General features: G+C 44.8%; 1 protein-coding gene across 1 annotated transcript in view; it reads left to right on the forward strand.

Moving 5' to 3' along the window:
- The window catches only part of LOC107397069 (voltage-dependent N-type calcium channel subunit alpha-1B), a gene marked incomplete in the record, with an annotated part of 226,962 nt that overhangs the window by 176,846 nt on the left and 30,245 nt on the right, over positions 1-19,871 (forward strand). The window contains 4 exon segments of the mRNA XM_070546318.1: positions 2,249-2,358; positions 5,837-5,976; positions 6,375-6,510; positions 13,255-13,374. Of these exon segments, the coding sequence (XP_070402419.1) occupies positions 2,249-2,358; positions 5,837-5,976; positions 6,375-6,510; positions 13,255-13,374 (506 nt within the window).

Genomic DNA, 19,871 nt, shown 5'->3' on the forward strand with positions numbered 1-19,871 from the left:
ATTCCAGCTTTTTTAACAGCGTCCTCGTCTTTTCCGACAGTGCGAGCTATTTCTCTCCAAGAATTATTAACAACATGTTGATCACGGTGATCTCTGAGAGCTGAATCATACAAATGTCTGTATTTACGAACCTCTGCCATACTAGTTCTTGCCGGTCCGCCATGTTTTTCCGCGTCCGACCGTCCGCGTGGTTAGAAAATTTCCTAGGTGCCCGATGCGGAAAGTTTGGGCCGTGCGGAGGCGCGGTGGAGGGACGTGGTTGTTAAAATGATGCAATTTTGCCGCGCGGACCTCGCGGACGCGTCAAGCATAAGGCAAGCTTAATAGTCACATAATAAGAAAAGAAAACAAAGAGCTTGGAAAGGAAAATGTATGTTGCATTTTAAATGTGCTATATAAATAAATTATGGTACGGTAAGTCCACCATTTTACTGCTGTCCAGTCATAGAGACAGCAGTAGCTCAGGAGGCGGGTTGTCCAGAAATCAGAAGCTTGCAGGTTTGATCCTGGCTCCCACCAGTCAGTGCTGCTGTTGGGTCCTTGGGCAAGACACTTAACCTGCCTTGCCTGCTGGTGGTGGTCAAAAGGACCGGTGGCGCCTGTGTTCGGCAGGCTTCTCCTCTCTGTGTGCCCCAGGGCAGCTGTGGCTACATTGCAGCTCATCCCCATTAACATGTGAACGGGTGGATGGATTGAGTTTTGAAGCACCTAGGGGGGGTTGTAGAACCCTAAGAAGTACAGGCCATTTACCATTACCATGCCTTTAACTAGTATACCATCTTACTACATGTTCTTTACCCATTACAGCTATTAACAATTAGGGATGTAAGAAAATCTCTTGGAAGAATTTACCTTAAATCCTCTAATACAGGCCCGGGCCTTTATTTTCTCAAGTGAATCCTGGCTCATGCCTTTACTAGCATGAGGCCAGCATTAGGGGCAGGCCTCAATCAATTTGAGCAAAATAAACTACCAGTAGAATGAATAAAAACAAGATTTTGTGTTTATTTGAACCGACACAACAAACTCTCGTGTGGCAAATCTCACATTACGCCGCAAACCAAAAGCCTTTTATGGGTCTGAAAGCCTACATCTATTTTATTTCAGGTTGGTTAACAATTTAGAGATCCAGAGAAGCTTTAAATGACCGTTGTCTTGTGTGAGGTCCGCTATTTTAATTACGTAATTAGCTCGTAATGATAGCTAATGCTAACAGTATGTGCTAGGATCTACTTTAAACCAACATTTTACACCTTTTTAAATCCAAACTTCTGATACGTTTGTTTGATTTTATTAAGATATTAATGCAACAATACAACACAGAGCTAACTGCTAAAAACATTAGCACTCTAAAAGCTATTTGCGGTGAGGACACGTGGAAATAGTATCAAACTGTTGTCCTGCTGTTTTTGTAGCTGCGTTTCTAAGCTGTTAAAAAAACACCATAAAAACCTTCAGTAAACCCCTACCTGTGACGAAGTGATCACTGCAAACTATCCGTCCCGTTTCTGCTCATCTCGCAGACGGAGATTATGATCCACTATTCTGTCTTTGCTCAGTAAGTTTCAGTAAGTCCTTTGTGGCGCACGACTTTCGGGACACACACAAAAAAAAACATTTGTTTTTGTCCCGATCGCACGGACTTAGGGTATTTTTACACCCAGTCAACAAAGTAAGTAAGGTTCTGTGCTGCAATGGCTGCCTCCTGACCCAGCTCTGCAGTTGGGTGGATGCAACATCGTGTGAAACTGACTTGACCCTCGTACCCCCCCCTCCCCGTGGACATACCGGTAATGTCAGTGGCGCCGAACCCCCCGCTGTTTGTCATAAAAGTCCCGCCCACTATAAGAGACCAGCCTTTGTTTACCCTCGATGACAGCAAGACGGGCTAATGTAGGAATGGAATACAGGCCAGTATTAGAGGATTTACTGTACTTGCAAACATTTGTGTTTTCTTGTCTTTTGGTGCAGTTCAGACGCCGAGTGCTAGTCTTTAACAGTGTGCAGTGGGTTTTGCTTCCACCATTTAAATATGAATCCCTCTATTATGGTCCAGATACCTCATGTTAAACATGTTACTTATCAGTTTGGACTGTTTATTGAATTTGCTAACATCGTCTAGCTGAAGGTATTGCAACATATCGTAATTCATCGTAACCCTCCCCCCACTGAAAATGGGATGAGTTGTCTTTGAATTGTTTCTGCTCTTTCACCACGTGCTTTTGTCTCTTTCCTCTCAACACCTCAGCCAATGAGCTGACAGTAGGAAAGGTTTATGCAGCTCTGATGATCTTTGACTACTACAAGCAGAATCGAGCAAGAAGGCTACAGCTGCAGCAGAACTCATCCGGCCCCCAGGTACATTATCCACAAGACCTTCACATTGTCTGGACACACACACACACACGCAGACCCGCACGCACGCACGCACACACACACACACACACACACACACACGCACACACAGTTCGTTTTTCTATTCATATTAGGACTTTGTATTGACTTCCATTCATTTTATTATGCCTAGCACATACCATAACCATAACCGGTGTATTCCTAAACTGAACTCTAACAAAACCTCGATTCACACCGTACCTCTCAACCTCACCCCTAAGCCTAAAAAGGGAGTGTTAACGGAGAGGGTGTTTTTGAAACCAGAGGCACGTTACCTATCTGCCCCCCCCCCCCCCAATGTTCCGCCTATAGGAACAGCACGTGGGAAAGGCGACTGTTGGGCTTCAGGATTCTTAAATGCAGCCTAGTCTTCTGTGAGGGTTACCCTCACCACAGCACCCACGCTTGGATTTCCTCATCATACCCCTTGTGTTGGACCCTTCAGTTGACTGGATGACTGACCTACGCGCACCAACCCTTTGAAATCATTAGGAACCCTAGAACTTCAGTAATTTAGCCCCTCAAGTGAACCAAGTCAAGGTTAACTGCTTGGTTCTGACTGGGACAAAGAAATAGGAATTACTCCTACTCTCAAACCGAGCTCAATATTAAAGTAAGCTCTAACACAAAACCTTGACACCTTGCAAGTCAAAATGTGTAGGACTTCCCCATTACTTTAGACAAAAACCCAATCACCAAAATCACCTCCAGATTGGCTACAGAACTAATCCTGGGTCTTGATCACCCCGGGGGTCCCCACTGGTGAGAGCATCTGGTGATTAACTGGCCGAAACGCTCGTTGACCCAGTGGACACCACTGATGATTAGTCCTGAGATCCTGATAAGCCTGAGATATTCAGTAGTGCCGGAATAGATCTTTTAATCTGGTACCAATAGTGCAAGTAATCTAGAAAAGTAATTAGGATTTTGACTCAAATAGTTAATGAAACCCCCACCTACCAAGCACGTCGGTTCAACATCCATAACTGACTGTACTTTTACCATGTATCTTCTTTTAGGTGTTAGGGTTATAGTGTTACTTGGTCCTTTATCTATAAGGCCAAATGACCCAGTCCCATTACTCTAACCATTAGGCCCTTAGGGTAGGCAACCCTGGTCCTAGAGAGTCGCAGTCCTGCATGTTTTCCGGCCATGTACGAACTTCTCCTCTTATTGGCCGAACACACCTGATCCAGGTAATCGACAACAGGAACAACAAAGCCTCTCTAGGACCAGGGCTGCCTGCCCATGACCTACGCTAACTGGCGCATGACCGCTAGAACCCCCCTCCCCCCCTCAATTATAAAGACTAGGAGAGCCTTTGGGCACAGCTCCCATGAAGACTCCTGAGTAAATTTTATTTAAGTAGCACTTATCACAGACATAGAACCGCAAAGTGCTTCACATAGATCAAAACAAAATAAAACTAAGTCATAAAATCATAATGATCTCTAAACAAAAGTAGACTCACATCAGAAAATTAAAGTCAGATGACCGGCAGAGCAGAGACTCAGCTCAGGTCAGGAAAGAAACGGAAATTCTTTACAGTTCATCATCCTTGTAGAGCAGCTGAAAGCAGCTTCCCATAAAACCAAATACTTGTGTTCTCGATTGGACCTGGTCTCGAGTGAGCGTGCACTCCTTTGGTTTCCATACCAACCCTAACTGGTGTATCCCTACACCCAACTGTAACAAAACTCTATTCACGCCTTACCTCTAAACCTCACCCCTAAAACAGGGAGTCCACCAGGACCAGGTTTTGGTCCTAATCGGTCTTCAGAAGATTAGTGAATATGCCAGTTTTGGTCCTAAGTAGGGGTTGTATCAACTAGTTGACTTCACCGCTCTGTAGTGACTTTTTATGCCTTTCATCGACTAGTCGCTGTCACGTGATAATGACCGACAAGATGCTGTCCTCGGAAAATTCAGCAGGTGACGAGCTCCTGCGTGTCGGGAGGCGACGTGCTGTGCCAGAGCGTTGGTACAGACGCCCACCGTAAAATGAACATTTAACCAAATTGTGACGTTTACCCTCTTGCAATTTAACCTTCCCCTCACCCCCATCCTAACCTTAACCAGCTTGCGCATGCAAAGCTCTGATTGCTGAAGCGCTCCAGACATGTGCGTCCTGAGCACGGCCACAGTAACATTATCAAATCAGGTGTCGCCACCTCAAAAACTAATTTATCACGCGATCGTTCATGTCGGCTCATTTCCTTTTATGTTTTCTGTCTGTTATTTGTGCCTGATGTGTTTTGCTGCTGTGGAGCGGGGCGCATCACCTGTTTTGTCCTCCGGTGACGCACCTCACTGATGCAGCCGGTGAGCGCTCCGCTGTTTTTGCGGTCGGTAGATCTTTTAGAACTGCAGTTCAAAGGTAACTCATGAGGTGAATATATATGAACCCAGGTAGCAGTTTTTCTTTAGGATTGAGAGGAGATGCAGGAAGATAATAAACAGGCAGGACAGAAAAATAGTCAAATAAAAACAAGCTAGTTTTTGTACCTGCTGGTTGCAACAAACAGACACCATTGAAGGTCATCAGAAGTGAGGAACAGAAAATGAAATAATTATTTTAATGCTTAGAGCAGCAGGAACTCCGAGAGGCTGCAGGCGCATCAGTGAGTTTGCGGACGCTGCGCAGGGGGAGGGGGGAGAGGGCTGAAGCAGCTGGGGAGGGGGGAGAGGGCTGAAGCAGCTGGGGAGGGGGGAGAGGGCTGAAGTGGAGCAGTATAGATGCAGAAACTACCGATGTTAGAAGAGATGTGTTTAACTTTGAAAATGTGGATGCAGTTTTAATTGTCAAAAACTCCAGCGAACCAACTGATCCCCCCCCCCCCCCCCCCCCCCCAACCCAACTTCAGGTGTATGACGTCATCAACGACTAGTCAAAGTTGACTCGATTTTCATTACTTGACTGTCGACTTTTTAAAAAATTAAGTCATGCAACCCCAAGTCCTAAGTAGGGTAGTTAAGCAAGTACACACACACACACACACACACACACACACACACACACACGGAATGTACCTGCATGTGCTCTCAGAGACGTTGAGTACCTGCATGACCTCATCCATGCAGCTAGGAAATGTTTGGTTCTACAGACGTTTGCTGCAGATGTACAAACACTCATAACGTCATCCTGCAAAACAAACAAAGGGACGTGGTGGCTGTTTGATTCCAGCTGCCCCAGTCATACACGAAGCAGTCACACTGGTGGGTGGTTACTAGCATTCATACCTCCACTCCACGTGCATGTCCTTTAACACGTCCACATATTCACACAGAATGCCTAAAAGCATGACTGCAATCAAGAATATTCTGACCCCAGTGTCCACGTCTAGGTGGTACCAAGCCACCACCGTTGGACCTGGGTCCAGGAATATTCTGCCTGCTGCCTTTGGATGTCTTTAGCATGTTGCCATCCATCTCTCCCCCACAGTGCAAGGTCAGGGCTCTGTTTAAGCCACTGCTGCCTCTGACTCACATGCAGGGCTCGCCCAGCCTTCTTCAGCCTCGATCAAAACCAGACTCGCCCCAGCGAGTGGCCAGCTCCACCTCCATCAACAACGGAGGCATGTTGTAAGTCCAAACCCGCCTACGGCACCACACCAGATATGTTTCTGTAAATAACGCTCAGTCATAACGTCAGATTAGAAGATCTTTACTGTTTTATTTATGAGAGGCATCTTCTGGAAACCTTCTAGTCTGAACCGGATTATTCTGGATTCCACAGATTCACTTCAAATGTTGTCTTTTGTTTGAGCTTCAGAGTTTTTGTTTGATTATAAAAGGGAGTGCTGTATAATCTTATTCGTGGGTTAGTATGATGGTAAATCGAGGGAAACAGCCTTTTCTTTTAACACTGAAATATTAAGAACAGTTAATAATCCTATTTTTACTACACCAGATATTTGAGTCTGACTTAATATCTTCTGACCTCTACCATCCACACTGGGCTGTGATGCTGTACTACACAGGCCAGCCTATGATCCTCGACTCAAGCCAACATTTTCATGTGAGACGAAGAGGCCCAAAGAGGTGACCGTTGACAGAACAACGAGATCCATGTCCAAGAGCCCGGTCGAGGACACGGTGGGCACTGCTGTCAATCAGGTACTAGAGCCAAGCATGGCCACTATTACTGAGACTGTAACGTGTTTCTGCTCCCACAGAAGCCTCTGTAGTGGAAACAGGGCATCACGCCATGTTCACTTAGAAGTCACAGCTTTGTGTGAGTTTGTGGGAACATGTGTTCATTGTTGTTGTAATGATAGGAGCTACAGATTACAGGTGTGTGAACGGGTGATCGATCATGGGAAGAAGGTGAGACATTAACTGAGTGGGGCAGCAAAACAGAAAGCCAGAGGAGGAAACTAACTAGACCTGGAAAACTGCTGAAAGAACAACCACAGAAAATCACAACTGGAGGGCTGGGAGCAAACCGAAGAGAAATGTGAAGGAACCAACTGGAGAACTCAAGAGAAATAAACCTGAAGAACCACACCACAGACAAGAACACGAGAGGATAGAAGATACGTGACATAAGAAATGAACTAGGGAAACTATTGGGCCATTCCCATCTGTACCGGGTCGGCCCGGGCCGGGTAGCCCCAGTCGGCCCCAGCCTGGCCCGGTTGATTCCACACATCCTTGCCTTAAGCCCATGTGGGCTGATTCTACCCACCAATCAGAGGCTTGCTCTAATGGAAGGTGTGAATTTGCTGTCAGCAGTGGGTGTGTTGGGCCTGGTCGGCCTGAAGCAGACGCCCTCGAGAAGAGGGCTGAGAATGAGCCTTGGTTGGCCCGGAAAAATACCAGGCCACCCAGATATGTAAACAACCTACGCTACCCGGCCCGGGCCGACCCGGTACAGATGGGAATGGCCCATAAAAGCAGAGGATACCTGAAGGGTATCATGTTAAAAGTCTCTTATATACACAAAAACACAATATAAACACACGATCTTGGACCGATACATGACAGGATACCACAGAACAGCGCTACGCCCTCTGCTGTCCTGCCGGGGAATTGCTTTGCAACACTCTCCAGGAGACGGAGAAGTATGAGAGCAAAACGCTTCCGTCAATCCGTGCGTGTCTGTCCCTTGTGGAGCTGACGGAGAAGCATGAACCAGGCTTTAGGGAGTAGAACCAGCAAGTGATGGAGAAGGTCATGAAGCTTTCCAGGAAGGCACAGTAAAAGGTCATCATGACTGAGGAGCTGACTCCAAAGGAGTTGAGCTTCCTAAGGAGATGTAGCCGTTGGTGGCACTTCCTGAGAATCTCCTCTGTGTTAGCAGAGAATTTCAGGAGGTTGTCCAAGGTGGTTCCCAGATACTTGTACTCCTCCACTACCTCCACTGGGTTCCCGTGGATAATGGTGGTTACTGAAGCAGCCGGATCCCTCGGCCTCCTGCAGAAGGTCACCACCATGTCTTTGGTTTTGCTCACATTCAGTTCAGGTTTGGAGCTGTCCCACTACTCTACAAACTCCTGAAGAGCAGGTCCGTGGTGTTGTGAGGAGCCTGACAGCAGTGACAGGACGACTGTATCATCAGCGTGTTTCACCAGGTGACAGTTGGGATGTGTGGATCTGCAGTCGTCGGTGTAGAGGATGTAGAGCAGGGGGGGAGCCCTGGGGGAGCCGGTGGAGGTGGAACGGACCGGAGAGACAGTTGTTGACCCGAACTGGTTATAAAGTCCAGTATCCACGGGGTTAACTGGTCATCCAAATGAAATTGGGAGGAAAGTTTGGTAGCCAGGATGGGAGGCTGCAGAGTGTTGAATGCTGATGAAAAATCAACAAACAGAAGTCTGGCGGAGGAGTCGGGGAGCTCCAGATGTTTGTGGATGGAGTCCAGGATGAAGATTTTTGCATCATCGGCGCCTCTGCGTGCACGATAAGCAAACTGGAGTGGATCCATCAGGAGCTCAGTTGCTCTCACAATGTGCTCTTTTATGATCTTCTCCATGGCCTTCATCACCAAGGAGGTGAGCGCCACAGGACGAAGATCGTTAGGAGACTTTGGGTTGCTTCTTTTCAGGACAGGATAACTGTGGAGTGTTTCCACAGCTGGGGGACGGTGTGACTGTTGAAATAGAGTCTGGAACACACTTCCTAGCTGCTCTGCACAGTGCCTCAGAACTCTACTACTGGTGTTGTCAGGGCCGGCTGAGCTCCTCTCCCTGGTCCTCCTGAGGCTCTCACCACGTCCTCGGTCTGGAAGGCGAGTGCAGAGCTGCCAGGGTTGAGTGAGGATCTGGACTCCTCGAGCTGGGTGATACTGTCCGTCTCAGACCTGGTGTAGAAAGCGTTGAGGTCGTCAGGGAGGGAGGTGGGGTTGCTGCCCTCCACCTGGATGGTTCTGGAGGCGGTGACCACAGTATTCACAGCAGCCATGGTTTTGAGCCCCTGCCAGGCTGAGCGAAGGTCCCCTGTGGTAAAATTTTTCTCCACATTGTTTTAATACTTCAGTTCAGCAGCTTTAATGGCCCTCTTGACCTCCCTGTTGACTTCTTTCTTGTCCTGTGCAGAACCGGTGAAGGATTTCCTTTAGCTCCGTGGTGATCCAAGGTTTGTTGTTGAGGTAGATGGTGACTTTTTTGAGGGGATGATGCTGTCTACACAGAAGAAGATGTATGATGATAGTGTGTCGACTTGATCGTTGATCTCATCAGAGGAAGAAAGAAGGCTGACCCAGTCAGTGGCCTCAGAACATCCTTGTAGTGTGAGAATACTTCCCGCTGTCCACTGCTGGATGCTTCTAGTCACCTTTTTAATCCTCTTGATGACTGGGGTGTAAGCAGCGGGCAGCAGGATGGTCTGCTGAGCCAAGAGGAGGGAGGGAGAGGGCTTTAAATGCATCTGGTACCGAGCCAAAGCATTTGTCCAGAGTTTTCCCCTGACGTGTGCTGCATGTAACATACTGGTGGAAACCTTTAAGCGACTTGTCAGGGGAGCAGTGGTTAAAATCGCCCAGGATGAACTTGGGAGAGTCTGGTGCTAATTGTTCCAGTTTATCCCGACTGCTAATGAGGTTCTCTGTGGCTTTGGCAGCATCAGCTCTGGGGTGAATGTAGACCAAGATGATGAAAAGCTGTGGGAATTCCCTGGGGAGATAATAGGGGCGCAGGGAAACAGCCAGAAGCTCGATATCTGTGGTGCACAACTTCTCCCTCACAGTGACTGTAGAGCACCAGAAAAGCATTATATGTTACTGCATATATTTATGTGTCATTTAGACTAAGATGAGTTTATTAATACAAACCTAAAATGTTACTGAAATGCAGGTCAAATATTTAGAATATTTTAACTATAAATATCAGATGGAAAAAGTACGGTGGCCCTGAAGTGCAAACCACAAAAACAAATCACTTAACGCAACAACAAATTGAAAACCACAAAAACAAAAAACAAACCGGAAGAGGTAGGTACCAATGCTGCAACAACAGGCATCACTGATTAAATGATGGATCCGTTAGCCTTTTGAACCGGAAGTTGTTCTGCGTAACACATTTTTACAAACGTGAACATTATCATTGATCCACACGTTGCCAATCCACGGGAAGGATGCTTGTAAGAGTGTGATGACGTCACAGCGCAGCGACGAGTACTGTCCGAATTCCAAGAATACTCATTCTCGCGTCCTCAAACGCGTCCTCGCTCCGCCCACATTTCGAGGACGGGTCTGTTGTCTCCTCACAGAACGAGGCTATCCCAGCATGCTTTGCGCGCCGGCTGTGGATTTTCAACAGGAAGAGAAAATGAGGAGAGCTACGAAGTTTTAAACGTAAGTTTGTTAAAAACTAGCCGTAGAAACCTAAAAAGCTTAAAGCGGTTCAGTTTATAGACATTTTTGTTTGTATTTTTGTTCTTTAAATTACATTTTAGGCAGAAATCAGCCAGAACGAGTTTGTATCGCAGGTCCCAGTTATTCCTGTCTGTGTGTGTGTGTGTGTGTGTGTGTGTGTGTGTGTGTGTGTGTGTGTGTGTGTAGCGAATTAAACTTGTCATTTGTTTTAAGGACAACGGAGCAAAGAAGCGTTTTTATGAAGCTTAGAGGTGAAGAGTGAAGCTGTTTACACACAACCACAGAAGTTCTGCTGTGAAAAGTAGTTTTACATTCAGGGATTTACACAGCTGACACGATATAATGAAGTAAAAAGTTTGTGTGAAGAATATAATTTTTATCTTCTCATGTGGATAAATGTAAAAATGTGTTCATTGTCTTTTTGTCACCTGTGGTCTGATTTTCTCTGTAGGACTGCAGGTGTCCAGGGTCAGGAGAGGCTTTACCTGGTGGTCCTCCTGGGAGAGAGGCCTTCTACTGTCATCATGTTAATGTTATTTAGCTGTTTGATGTTTGAACACATTTATTAAAACAAATACTAACTGATAACTCTTTCTGGTCATTGATTTTATCACCAGTTTTATTATTACAGATGTTTTTGAACATGTTACATGAACAGAAAATGAAAAGATGGTAAGGAGACAAGATTATTTATAATACGTTACTCTTATTTACAGATCAAAACCAGTATGGACCAGTTTTGTACGGTTAAATTCAATTCAAGTTTATTTATAAAGCGCCAAATCACGTCAAGAGTCGTCTCAAGGCACTTCACATAATAAACATTCCAATTCAGTCAGTTCATTAAGCCAATCAGAAATAATGTTTCCTATATAAGGAACCCAGCAAATTGCATCAAGTCACGGACTAGTGTCAGTGACTATACAGCAATCCTCATACTAAGCAAGCATATAGCGACAGTGGAGAGGAAAACTCCCTTTTAACAGGAAGAAACCTCCAGAGAATCCTGGCTCAGTATAAGCAGCCATCCTCCACGACTCACTGGGGATGGAGAAGACAGAGCACACACACACACACACACACACACACACACACACACACACACACACACACACACACACACACACACACACACTCACACACACGACAAAGAAATGTGTCTATAGTTCTATTGTGATTTCTTAATAAATATTCTATTTGGCGAGAGATAAACTTTATTGTATTTATCCTAGTGGATCTGTAATTAAATGGGTAAACTAGTAGTAGCACGTCCAACGTCAAGGAAAGCAAAAAGTTATTATCAGGAGAGAGAGAATGTTTAAGTGGTTAGCAGCAGTGTGCTAGTCGATGGCCCCCTCCATGAGGCCACCACAGCTCAGCAGAACATCGTTGTAGCTTCTTCTGGGGAGAAAAACACTTAGAGAGAAAATAAAGTTAACAGCTGAAATAGCAGGAAATAATACAGTTAAAGAGCAGATTGTAGAATAAAGCAGTAGAGTGTGGAAAGTGGTCAGTGTATCCTCCAGCAGTCTAAGCCTATAGCAGCATAACTACAGAGATAACTCTGGATAATCTATCCTATTTAGATGGAGGCATGTTGGAGGCAGGGCAAGGGAGAGCCGTCTTTACCGACTGTACACTCCACCTCCCTCTACTCCCCCACTTGTCCAGATTTAGGCTAACATCAGATTTTAACCATAGGCCCTATCAAATAAAAATGTTTTAAGCCTATTCTTAAAAGTAGACAAGGTGTCTGCCTCATGGACTAAAGCTGGGAGCTGGTTCCACAGGAGAGGAGCCTGATAACTAAAAGATCTGCCTCCCATCCTAATTTTAGATATTCTGGGAACCACCAGTAGACCTGCAGTCTGAGAGCGAAGTGCTCGGTTAGGAACATATGGAACAATCAGATCACTGATGTATGATGGAGCTTGATTATTAAGAGCTTTATATGTGAGAAGAAGGATCTTAAAATCTATTCTGAATTTAACAGGTAGCCAATGTAGGGAAGCTAAGACAGGAGAGATATGATCTCTCTTTTTAATTCTCATCAGAACTCTAGCTGCAGCATTTTGGACAAGCTGAAGACTTTTAACTACATTCTGTGGACTTCCTGAGAGTAATGGATTACAGTAATCCAGTCTTGATGTAATAAATGCATGAACTAGTTTTTCAGCATCACTCCTGGAAAGTATGCTTCTAATCTTAGCAATATTCCGAAGGTGGAAAAAGGAAATCCTACAAACCTGTTTAACCTGGGATTTGAGTGACATGTCCTGGTCAAAGATAACACCAAGGCTCCTTACTTTGTTCTCGGAGATTAATGTAATGCCATTCAGGTCAGGCGATTGACTAAGCAATTTCCTTTTCTTAATTTCAAGTCCAAAGATGAGAACTTCCGATTCTGGAACAATTCTGATTCCAGTTCCTCATTTTGATTCTGGTTCCTATCCATTCTGCATTCTTTCAAGTGGCAGGATCTAATCACTTTACAAGTTTTAAGTGAGCTAACCACATGTTTTATTTGATGAAATAATCGGAACTTCAACATGAATTTTAATTCTTTGTACAATAACGTCACCTTCATTTAGAGGAAAACATATTATTATAGTATTATTGCAGATCTGAAGTGAGTGAGGGCCGCAAGATCATTGTTGGATCTTCTCCTCATTTGCATTGTTTGGTCCAAAGTAACAAACTGTAAAACATAAGAATCTCAATACTTAACATCTTTTTTTCAATTGCTGTTATATTTTTGGGTCTCGAGTCTGTTAATAAAAGTTGATTGATTGATTGATTTACTGATTGATTGATTGATTGATTGATTGATTATCCAAGTTTTCCTGTCATAGATGCACATTTGTGAGCCTCTCAGCCTCTACATTTTACAACTATAGTCACTCGTCTGTGTTGTTGCTTTTTACTTTTTATCAGTAACATTCTAACATTTCTGCAGACATGTTTGCAGGTCAGACTGTTTAGTGTTGAAAGACACTGCTCACAGAACATGTCCACAATGATGCTGAGCTTGATGTTTTTGTGTTTAGGTGTTAGTAGGGAAGAAGAAGACGGAGACCAGTATCAGCAGCACTATCCCTGTCCCTGTTTTAGGTCTGGAGAACCAGGGCAGAGCTGCTTCTATGCCTCGACTCAATGCTGAGATGCAGGTAACCACTTGACTTCATCATCTTGTTTCTGATCAGTCTCTGATTCAGCAGCATATTAGAGACACAAGCGAACAACATGTATTCCTCGGGCCAACCGAAATAAATAAATAACCTAAAGTTACTAAGTACACTAGTTACATGTAAAATTGGACCGCAGAGGACAGCTGAAAGGTCACGAGCCTCTCTGCTGTTCTTAAAACTTGTCCAGACTGTGAGGCAGCTCAAATATCTTCTCTGTGGCCTTGTGGTAGAGTGTCCGCCCTAGGACTGAGAGATCGGGGTTCATATCTTGGTCAGGTCATTCCAAAGACCCCCAAAATGAGACCCAATGCCTCCCCACTTGACACTCAGCTTTAAGGGTTTGGTTGGGGGGTTAAACCACCAAATAGCTCCCGAGTGCAGCCACAGCTGCAGCTCCGCCCGAGAGTCAAATGCAGGGATGTACTTTCACCAGTGTGTGATGGTGACCACTGGGACTCTTGCCTGAAGGAAAGAGGGTGAATAGTTATTGGTCTGGACTAGTGACTGACTGTGCCAGCTGTCCCACTTTCAAATATAAGGTTTGTTTTATCTGTGAGAGATGGAATAAAAGAATAATGTATAATGGTGCAGCAAAAATAAAGTATTTGGTCATTAAGAAAAGTTCATTTCAAACGTTTGTAATGTAACCCTGGTTGGAAATGACATTGGTCAAACGTTTGCTGTAGGTCTTCACACACTGTAGCCAGTATTTTGGCCCGTTATTCCATGCAGATCTCTAGAGCAGTGATGCCCTGGAGCTGTCACTGGGCAACTTCCACCTCCCTCCTCAAATTCAGTATTGAACTGAGATTTGGTGACTGGCGAGGCCACTCGAGAACCTTGAAATGATTTTTACATAGCTACCCCTTCATTGCCCAGGCGGTATGTTTGGGATCATTGTCATGCTGAAAGAGCCAGCCATGTTTCATCTTCAGTGCTCTCACTGATGGAAGGAAGCTTTTGTCCAAAATTCCACCATACATAACCATTTATCGTGTCCTTAATAAAAAGGAGCCCCAAAGCATAATGTTTCCACCTACGTGCTTCACAGTGGGGATGGTGTTCTTGGATGCAACTCATCATTCTTCCACCTCCAACCACAAGTGGTGTTTATACCACGTAGTTCAGTTCTGAGCTGTTTCCTCACCGTTCTCATGGATATTTGTACCCCATGAGGTAAGATCACGTGTAGAGCACCAGGTTGAGGAAGATTGCCAGAGATCTTGTATTTTTTCCATTTTATAATAACTGTTTTAACGGTTGATCTCTTCTCACCAAGCCGCTTGCCTGTTTGGCTCGTCTCAATTTTGTCCCGGGTGCCCTTAGACAGGTTGGAACCTGGCTGTTTCAAGTTATGGACAGTTGTCTTCTACACAGATGACATGTTTCCAACAGGTGTCATTAATACAGGTAACAAGTGATGGATAGAAGAGTTTCTTATGAAAGAAGTAATACGTCTGTGAGGGCCAGAATTCTTGTCTGCTTGTAGGTTCTGGTTCAGCTGGTGGAAATGTCCTAAAGGGTCGAAGTTCCTAACTCATGCTCGCATACATGTGAACACTAAAGTGTGTTCACATTAAACCAGGATTTTAGGTTTCTGAGCATAAAGACTTCTGTTCCTTGAGCATCTGTGGCCTGCTGAGAATGATTCTGGCCAATTTCAATGCCTCTCTTTTTCTATAGAAACACGTTTGGTTTTGCTCCCATTTTTCATGACCTGATTTCAAATATGTAAAACATTTTCTAAATACACAAAACACCGTTCCTCTCAAATATCGTTCACACATCTGTCTAAATCTGTTAGTGAGCACTTCTCCGTTACCAAGATAATCCATCCCACATCACAGGTGTGGCATGTCCAGGTGCTCATTAGACAGCCGAGTGTGAAGCAGCTGGGATCGAGTGTATTGACAGAAATTAAATACCCAATGGGACAATTGGCAGGTGTCCACACAAGTAAAACAAAAAACCCAACAAATTTACTAAAGATAACAAATGTGAAAACCACTAAAGGTCTCAACCAATTAGGGAGTTGAGAATGGAGCTATTGTAGCTTTAACTACAGATGCTATTGTCCATTGAAGGGTCTGCATCCAACAGATATCCAGCTTGAAAGAGTCCAAAGGAATCCAAACAAAAGGGCCGATTTTGTATCGTCTTTAACAGTCCTACCGCGTTGCTGCGGTGGCTGGGCGGCTCGCCATCTCAGCCAGTCCTGGTGTTGGCGCTGAGAATTCCAAGTATATCCACACAAGAACAGGATTTCAGCCCTTTTATGGATCTGCACAAAAACCTGACATGTAAAAGGTCAAAACCAAAGTTAGATTAACACTTACTCAGCTGTTTTCATGCCTTGCATTAGCTTAGCATAACATAACACAATAAAAACACAACCAAACAGTTCTTGCAAAGTTTGCTATGTCTAGTATATATAGCCAAATCTGTTCGAGCATTCTGTTTCTAGTGTCGTTTAATAGTCATGGGTCCCATCTACAAACAACACGAAGCCATCATGTTTCAGCAATAAACTTAGTCACTAATAAAAAAATGATCACAGCTTACCGTCCAGCGGTGACCACACTACACAACCCAAGGGTGACTGTTGAGGTTGAACCGTGTATCTGATCGTTCTCTCTCCGGGCAAACGCCTCAAACAAACAATTTCCACGGTACACACGAGTTGTATAAATAGCAACAGCAGAGTTCAAACGGGAAGATGGACCAGGACTTGTGCAACCGAGCGGACAATCGTTGAAGTAGAAATTAAAGGTTCATCCAATAAGGGAGAGGGCATGGGTATCAATGCCATATCCCTTTTGTCATCGCTACTCTCCAGGGAAATGCTAGCTGGGCGTGTGAACTTCTTCCCAAACGCCTCAAACAAACAATTTCCACGGTACACGCCAGTTGTATAAATAGCAACAGCAGAGTTCAAATGGGAAGACTGCGATGCGAGTTCCGGGATCTTTTAAAGGCTTCCGGTTTCTGCCAAAATAAAAGCACAGAATGGGAGGGGAAATAAAAAAAAAGCCTCACTACGTGTCACTGGGCTACAGACCAAAAGAACAAGATCACGGATACAAGCAGCCAAAATGACTTTTCTCTGCAGAGTGGCTGGTCTCCCCCTTAGAGATAGGGTGAGAAGCTCGGTCATCCGGGAGGGGCTCGTAGTAGATCCGCTGCTACTCCACATGGAGAGGAGCCAGTTGAGCTGGCTTGGGCATCTGATTAGGATGTCTGCTTGGTCACCACGACCCGACTCCAGATAAGCAGCAGAAAATGGATGGACATATTTGAAGTTGGTCACTTTTTATTCTGTTTGTTTATATTGTAAGTCATCACCTGTCATTGAAATGGTCTTTTTTTCATTGTCTGATCTGTTTGTTTTGCAATTTAAAAAAATCGAGGAAAAAGTCCAACAGATAGAAAATACTAGATGATTAAAAAATAGCAGCTTTTCTGTGATCTGCTGTCTGTTGTGTCCATTGATTGGGCCAGCCAGACACAGGCTGTGAGCTAATCTAGCTAAAACTTGTCTGGATTCAGTCAGCCAACTGAACGTTTCATCATGACTACAGTTCAGGACATTTGATTCCAGCTGGCGTCCAGCCCCTCGGGCTGTGTGAGTACATCTGCTCAGTCACTTCTCTTGTAACCTTGTTAAAACAGCTTTTGGCTGAACAAGCTTGGTTAACTCAGCTGTTCCTAACTTTCAATCAAACTTTATTTGTATAGCACTTTTCAAACAAAAGAAAATGCATCTCAAAGTGCTTTACAGATTAAAATGATCCCATGTAACCCACATTCCCACCCCTTCCCCACAAATTTAAAAACAATTATGACAGTTACACCCCCCATCCCACAACCCATTTGCCAGGCACACACACACACACACACACACACACACACGCACGCACGCACACACACACGCACACACACTACAGGTTACTTTATTAGTTACAATCAGTAGCTGCCAGCATCAGTATGTATTTAGAATATGTTCAGGTGTTGGAGGATGTCCTACAGTAGTCATAGCTCTCTGCTTCGCACTACCACTATGCCGTACTGCAAATCCACATGATTCTTGAAAATTTAAGTTCTTTTTGAAGCTAGACATCTTTCAGCAGATGCCACCATTATCAGCAGTGAGATACAGGTGGAGGTAGAGGAAACACTAGAGAGGTGGAGACATGTACCAGCACAGTGGCCTAGTGGTACAGTGTCCGACCTGAGACTGGGAGATCAGGGTTCAATTGCTGGTTGGGTCATACCAAAGACTCAAAAAAAAAAAAAAGGACCCAATGCCTCCCTGCGTCACACTCAGCATTAAGGGGTTGGATTGGGGGGTTGAACCACCAAATGGTTCCCGAATGCGGCGGTGTCTGCAGCTCACCGCTCCCACAGGGGATGGGTCAAGTGCGGAGAACAAATCCCGTACACACATCAGTGTGTGTGACAACAGAGTGGAAAAGACATAAATGAATATTAGTCCCAGCAGTCATGTGAGAGGGACACGGGTGCAACGGCAGTGTTACAGGGAGTAGAGGTGAAGAAGGGAGAGGACTTTAAAGCACAGGTTCACTGGGAAGTGCATAATACTTGTCCTTTTTGAACTAGTCATTCACATGCAGGCTGAACATGAATAGAGATGTCTATGGATGTATCTGGTGTCTCCTGCTCTCCTGGACTCTTTCCTCAGATCCTTTTATACCTCGTTTTATGAGTCCATTGCACCTGTGGCCATTCCACACCTGTTCCCAGTTCCCAGGAGGTACCACAAAGGGAAAAAACCATTCAAAACAAAGTAAGCATGTCAACAATAAAGACACAGATCATGCAACTTAAACTAAATCCAAACTTTTCCACTTTGTGACATCAGCACAATAATATGGCAGCAAAAATAATACTCAATACTGCTGTTGTAATAGATCTTTCACTTTTATAGCAACGACTACAGAACCTGAACTCTCGCAGACTGACGACATGCTGGACGAAGACACTGATGATGTCCCTACCGTCTTGTCCTACTGGAACTACAACCTTCTTGGTCTTTGTTCCTGCTACAGAGATACCAATTGATTTAGAACTGCACCTCAATTGTCCCACACATGAAGAACAATATGTTTATGTATTTAGCAGACGCTTTTGTCCAAAGCGACTTACAAGTGATAATCGGCATGTTGCCCTTGAAGCTAATAACAACTTGACATCAATAATGGAGAGGAGGGAACAAGGAGTGGACAGTGGGGGGGGGGGGGGGTTGCAGGGAGGGTGTTAGTTTAGAAGATGCTCTCTGAAGAGCAGGGTCTTCAGGAGTTTCTTGAAAAATGAAAAGGAAGCCCCTGTTCTGGTAGTGTTAGGAAGGTCATTCCACATTTGTGGAACGATGCATGAGAAGAGTCTGGATTGTCCTGAGCGTGGTGTAGGCACTGCTAGCCGACCATCCTGTGATGACCGGAGCGGCCGGGCCGAGACGTAAGCCTTTGCAAGAGGATTCAGGTAGATGGGAGCCGTACTGTCTCGGACTTTGTATGCTAGTGTTAGCATCTTAGGTGTGTTCTTGCTGTGTCTTTCTAAATCCATGCTTTCGTTCTTTTTTAAACACAGAAACAGTTTTGTTTACCTGTTTGTAGCTACAGTTTCGCCGACAGCTGCCGGCTTCTTCAGGCTGACGCTGATGGTGGCGCGTCACTTCCTTCTCCGTTTATCTGAGGGCAGCAGAGGACGTTGTCGCCCTCTACTGCCCGCTCTCCCCTCTCAGACGATGCAGTCCCATGCGTGGTCCAGCGTGTAAACTCCGTCGTCCCTGTTCATGGTCCCACATCCACGTCTCCTTATCTCGATAGCTTCCTTGATCCATCTTTTGTATTTTTGTTGTTCGGTGGTTATGATCCGTGTGTTGTCCCAGTCCATTACATGGTTTTCTCTTAAGCAATGATCTGTTACGGCTGACTTTTTTATTGTGCTTTCTGCTTCTTCTTTTGCTGCTCTTGTGTGTTTACGATTTGCCTCTTTCTCGCACTCCTTTCTGTGTTCTATTGTCCGTGTATTGAGTTGGCGTCCGGTTTCTCCTATGTATGTTTTATTGCATATTTTGCATGGGATTTCGTAGATGACTCCACATTTTTGTCCAGCTGATATTTTGTCTTTTGGGTGCACTAGTCTGTTTCTAACTGTTGTGTATGGCTTTGTTGGTGTGTTTATGTTGTGTTTTTTCATTGTTGCTCTTATTTTTTTCTGTTATGCCTCTGATGTATGGTAGGGTTATCACTGGTTTTGGTTCTTGTCTTTTTGGGTTTCTGGTTCTTTGCTTTGGTTGTTCTTTGCTTTCTGTTGTTGTTTGTTGTTTACCTTTGTTTATTGCCCATGTCGGGTATCTGCAGGTCTTTAAAGCGTGTTGTATGTGTTTGTCCTCTTGTTTACGGTCTCTCTCTTCTGTTACCATGTTTGCTCGGTGATATAATGTTCTGATTACT

Source organism: Nothobranchius furzeri, chromosome 17 (genome assembly GCF_043380555.1).
Source record: "Nothobranchius furzeri strain GRZ-AD chromosome 17, NfurGRZ-RIMD1, whole genome shotgun sequence".
Taxonomy (NCBI): domain Eukaryota; kingdom Metazoa; phylum Chordata; class Actinopteri; order Cyprinodontiformes; family Nothobranchiidae; genus Nothobranchius; species Nothobranchius furzeri.